The 6000-nt window shown below is 37.4% G+C and overlaps 1 protein-coding gene across 1 annotated transcript in view; it reads left to right on the plus strand.

Annotated features, from left to right (window-relative positions):
- The window catches only part of LOC126276804 (protein krasavietz), a 40595-nt gene extending 37286 nt beyond the window's left edge, over window positions 1-3309 (plus strand). The window contains exons 9-11 of the mRNA XM_049977306.1: window positions 950-1169; window positions 2368-2490; window positions 2613-3309. Of these exons, the coding sequence (XP_049833263.1) occupies window positions 950-1169; window positions 2368-2490; window positions 2613-2641 (372 nt within the window). The 3' untranslated portion in view covers window positions 2642-3309. The remainder of the gene's footprint in view (window positions 1-949; window positions 1170-2367; window positions 2491-2612) is intronic.
- Window positions 3310-6000: the final 2691 nt, after the last annotated feature.

The raw sequence follows: 6000 nt of genomic DNA on the forward strand, positions 1-6000 counted from the left end.
ACTCCTCTCCACAGCTTCCTGGTGTGAAAGCTGTGAAACACACAACTCCTTAAGCTCTTTGGTAGTTTTTTCTTGGCCACAATTTTCCAGAAGTACATCAATATTAGTGTTACCCATTTCTGGTTCCATGCTCTTGGCCATAGTCACAATCTTCTTCACTACAGGCTCCACAGGTACTGACTCAAACGTCTGTCACTTTTAACAATGCACACTGGCCAAAGGTTCTATCAAGCGGAAGTTAGAGGTCTCTTGGTGACCCTTCCCATGCCTTTTCAATCATCATTGACAAACACAGTGATGTTGAAGTGATATATCCAGAACTCTGAGAGTAAGAATGGTAGCTTCAGTCAACTGAAAGCAATGCTCGAAGTGTGCTTTAGTGTAGAGCTTCTTAAAATTAGAAATCACCTGTGGTCCATATGCTGGCATAACGGAGTGATGTTGAGAGGCAGTAATTGGATCTTGATGAATTGAAGTTCTTCAAGGAGGTGATTTTGTAGGCCTAGGGAAGGGGCAGGAGCGATCTCCATAACAAGCAAGACATAGAATTGAAGATTCATCTCAAGCAAATATTTTTTTCACCTAAATCCCAAAGTCTTCATTGATGCAATCACAAGAAAGATCATGCGTCACCCAATCCTTGCTCCTGGACCTCCACATCACATTTAACCTGCTCTTCTTGACTTCACACTTATTGAAGGTTCATGGAGTTTCTGAATCCTAAACAAGCAGCAGTTTAATTTTCAAATCGCTGCTTGCATTGACACAGAATAGCAGTGTGTGACAGTCTTTCATTGGCTTGTGACCAGAAAGTGAATTCTCCTCTGCTGTTGTAAAGGTATGCTTCAACATCTTTTTCTGTGAAGAATATTTACCAGTGGGTTAGTGTATTGTCACATGTTCCATTTTTTGAGTTCATTTACAAAAAGGACACATTTTGTTATTGTAGGTGTGGACAACAGTTATGTCACAAGTTGAATGGAATAAAAAGGAGGAACTGGTAGCTGAACAGGCACTAAAACATTTGAAGCAGTATACGCCTTTGTTTGAAGCTTTCACAACCACAGCACGCTCTGAACTGGCACTGATGCTCAAAGTGCAAGAGTATTGTTATGGAAACATGAACTTCATGAAAGTTTTCCAGAAAATTATCCTGTTATTCTACAAGAGTAAGTAGAAAATTTTGTGTGTGTTAAATTTTAGTAGCAATTAGATTCACAGATGTGTTCAATAATAAACTACCTAAGTTTAAAGTGAAATTATTTTATTCTTTTTCGTCAATCTTGTCATCCAGAAATGTATGCACGCAAGAGAAATCATACATGGGCTTGCTGGCACAGCTTCTAAAGTTGACATAGTCTTAATTACATGAATGAACTTCCTAGTTGTTAAGATTAGACTGTCATATGTAAGGCACTATAAAAATGATATGAGTATTTTTTTAATACCAGTCTTTTTAGAAATAAATGCTTTGGCAGTATTTTGGACAACACTGCCATTTGTTCCTCTTACTGTCTTTTGAGAATTCGTGTTTGAATAGTAGTAAAACAACCAACCATAACCTCTCCCCCCCCCTCTCTCTCTCTCTTTCTTCTTCTTCTTCTTCTTCTTCTTCTTCTTCTTCTTCTTCCCCCCCCCCCCCCCCCCCCCCCCCCCCCCCCTTCAGGAAGTCGTTACAATTGCCTTTAATTGTGGCCAAGCAGTTCGGTTATTTGCAGTCTTTTGAAGGCATCACAACTAATGTAAGCCAATGTTAAAATGATGAGATACATTAAAGACAAGTCAGTTCATACTCAAATACCTTAAGGAGTTTTACAGTTTGGATTGTAATTTTTTTTAATATCACACTAGGTGGGCACAGGGTTTTGGTTTTGCAGGGTAGACAGAATCAGATTAAATTTCTAGTATCTGTCAAAATTGTTTTATTACCCCAACTTAAGTGTGGTTGGGTGACTCATTAGTGAAGTGCCAGTCTTAGGATTCCTATCTATCAAATCTTTCACCTCAGAAAATATTTGTTAATATGGAAAATGCCAACATGCCCTGTGTGTCGGAGTCACCATTGAACTGTGGTTCCCCTTAAAATTGTCAGGGTAAGTACTGTAGTTAGTGTGATAATGACATACCTCTTCTAATAGGACCACTGTGTTGCTCAAACCAACCTTTGGGATGTCAAATGATAAAGTAAAAGAAACATCATGTTGTAACAAATGATTTTGTGACAGACCTGAAGTCTAATAGCCATTTCCAATATAGTATATATCCAGAAACAAGAATTTAAATTTCATTTTCTGTTCAGTAATGATATTTGTTGTCCTTCAATTACTGGTATATAACAGTTTTTTGTTTTATTTTTGTTTCATGTAGCTGATGTATTGTCAGAGGGTGTAATTTTGAAATGGTATAAGGAAGGTCACTCAGTGAAAGGAAAGATGATGTTTCTGGACCAAATGAAAAAATTTGTCGAGTGGCTACAGAATGCTGAAGAAGGTAAACACTTATTACTTTTACTTATGGATATTTATTGAAGATATTTTTGAAGGATTTTTATTGAAGATATTTTTGAAATTACTATTATTGCAATGATGTAACATCCTGCACTACTATTACAGAATCCGAATCTGGTGAGGAGGAAGACTAAAGAAAAGGAACAATTGTGGAACTGCTGTTGTTACAGAATTAACAGTTTTCTGGAAGGTCATCTCGGTGTAGTGTTCAAGGATGCAGTCAAATCGGAGAAATACTGAACTCTTGAACTGAACAACAGTTGTGAAAAATTGTTTCCATTTCTTTACTGCATATTACTCACAGGATTAATTCATAACTTACTTTTAAGGAACAACGAGAATGGTATATTCATCTCTGACTTGCGGTGCCTTATTCTTCTCTTTGTACAGTAGTCATATGTCAGCGAGATAAAGGAAAGTTCATAGTCTTAAATTTCTTCTGAGTTCTGAAAGAGAACACTTAAGGTCATTTATTTGTTATTGATTCACTGATTAAAATTTTTTATTGCATTGGTATTTTTAAAAATGTAAATAAATTCGTTAGAGATGAAAATACCACACCACGTTAGAAGGTAACTCAATTCTAACTGAAGTTTATTAATTATCACCTTCTGTTTTTTATATATTTGTTTATATGGTATAGTCTGTCTGGTGAAGTTATCGGCCGTGTCTGCCAATGTTTATATCATGCTGCCAAATAGAAAAGAATCTTTGTAAATGAGATTTATTTTATCTACAAGATGGAAGTCTTTCCCAAATTACCTCAAGGAAAGGGTTTAATAAACATATTAATAGAAACTGATGTGTATGTGTGTGTGTTTTTTTTTTGTGCGCTCCCTTGTATGCACGAATATATATATATTTCTTTGTTGAAATGAAATCTTTTGTTTTAAGCAAAATCTGCAATAGAAAGCAGTGTATAAAGTCTGAATTAAATTTACAATATAAAAGCACTATCTTAGTTGGCAATTCATATATGTATTAAATTGTTGCATATAGCCAGGTTTTCAAATAAAATTTGTTGCACAGCTGCATTCCTTTACATGTCAAATGCACATTGTGCATTTCAGCTGTGAGGCATACACTTGATTAAAAACTACACCTTTTTATCACCCTATTAAATGCTTTCATTGTGAAGTGAAAACCTATCAGTGCAGGTTTGTTTTTTACTATTGCTCGTGTAAATATGTTGTAATTACAAGGAAGAGCCCAAAAATGAACTTCAATAAGTCCTCTAAGTCAGTGTCCTACATCATCATCATCATTACTGCCTTTGCAGAGTTTGCAATAATAGCAAAAAACTAGCTGTATTTAGGTGAATTTTATTTGGTTTCCTAGTAACATAGTGAATTCGTGTAGTTTGTAATCTGTGATGTTCGTTTTATTGTACTGCAAATTCCTCAAGAGTAGAATTCGTCATCTGGTTGTTCGTTGGGCAACCATTCTACGATAGCATTTAATTTCCTCCATTATATTTCAATAAATTCACGTGTCAAACTGGGATATAAATCTGAAACTGCAGCAAACTGTTGCCTTTCTTGAGCCCTTCATTCTTGTATGGAAGAATACAATGTTTTACTCGTTGCTGTATGTGCATTAATGATCAACCTGTGATAAGACATTTGTGTACAGTATCTTTTGCAGAAGCTTTTCAATGGTTTTCACAGTATTTTCTCGTATACAGTCCTGCTCATATTCCCTTAATTTCACACACACACACACACACACACACACACACACACACACACACACACACACACACACACACACACACACACACATTGTAACTGAAATTTCTCTGTTCTTTTAATCTAATGTCAATTTGAGAAATTGATACCACATGTGAAATTTTGTGCAAATACCATAAAATAGTTGTATTGCTAACAGAATGTTGGAGGGCTGTATGAGTTAGCAGTTCCAGAGTAAGCAACATTTAATTCCATTCATGAACAGGTTAAGAAATTTTATGTAGAGACGTTACCAGTATGATACAGCATGGTGTGTGTGTGTGTGTGTGTGTGTGTGTGTGAGAGAGAGAGAGAGAGAGAGAGAGAGAGATATGTGTGTTGGGGGGGGGGGGGCTGTTTGTGTTTTAGATACTCCTTTACATCCATGCGAAGGTCACACAGTCCACACGGTTCAGTCTCACTTGCTTTCAAGCAGGAAAGTTCTCTGCAATTGCAACCTAAAATGTGGCACCTTCCAATGCTGCTGAGGAAACTTGGCAATAAGCTAAACCACAATAGTGTGAGGCCAGTGGAATAGTGCACACTGAAACTTAGCATCTATGTGCCTTGTCTAAGGATATGCAAGCTGTCATTAGGCGAGGTAGTGTTGGTCATTTTCGGGAACTTGCACACCATAGGTGAGTGAACACAGGGATCAGGAATGTGCTTGCAGTCATCTAGTAACAGATTATTTAAATCAGTAATATTGTCAACAATTTACAGGTACACCAAAGCTCCGAAAATGTGCCACCACATCTACACGTGTAGCATCTGGGATGAGATGCAGACATTCATCGTTGTTGTTGTTGTTGTTGTTGTCTTCAGGTAGAAGCCTGTTTTCATTGAGATATCTGTGTTAGTCCCTTTCTGCAAGCCAGCATGACTACTGCAATTGACTTTGTTTTAAAATGCTTACTGTATTCAAGCCTTTGTCTCCCTCTACAGTTTTTATCCCCTCCCACACATCTTCATTGCCAAATTGCCAGTTTTTTCGTATCTCATGGTATGTCCTAACAACCAGTCCACTTTTTAAGACAAGTTTCACCATACGTTTAATTTTATCTGATTACATTCAGGATCTTCTGACTAGCTATTCAATGTACCCACCTAATTTTCAACATTCTTATATAGTGCCACATTTCAAAAGTTTCACTGCTTATCGTCCACAATTCTTTTCCACACACTCCATACAACACTAGATCGCGTGTTTGCAAATATCTTCAGAATATAATAATAGTTTAGGCTTAGAGTGGCTCAACAGCCTGGTATTTCAATGGATGCTACTTTGGCGTCTTGCATGTTCCAAACCTACCAGTTAACCAACTGAGGAAACGGAACATTTAAGTTACATGTGGGATCTGAACCATGTGGTTTGCAGCTCCTCACATTGTTGGGATGTGGATGCTAGGTTAAAACACAGACTGAAAAGCCCTGGGTCCAGCTGGGATTCAATCTTGCAGCCTCTGTTTCCAGGTAAGCACTTTACTAGACCACCAGGCTCTACTTACCTTTAGACAAAAAATTCCCTAACATACAAATTTATGTTAAACTGTCTCAAATTCCCCCAACCCCTCCCATCCTGAAACATTTTCCTTGATATTGGCCATCTACAGTTTTTCTACTTCAGCAGTTTACTGCCTCAACAGTAAAACTTAGTTCTCTCTCTCTCTCTCTCTCCTCTCTCTCTCTCTCCTCTCTTCTCTCTCTCTCTCTCTCTCTCTCCCCCCCCCCCCCCCCCCCAACTAATTTCTCTTGCATCACTTGAT

The sequence above is a fragment of the Schistocerca gregaria genome, chromosome 1, assembly GCF_023897955.1.
Source record: "Schistocerca gregaria isolate iqSchGreg1 chromosome 1, iqSchGreg1.2, whole genome shotgun sequence".
Classification (NCBI taxonomy): Eukaryota; Metazoa; Arthropoda; class Insecta; order Orthoptera; family Acrididae; genus Schistocerca; species Schistocerca gregaria.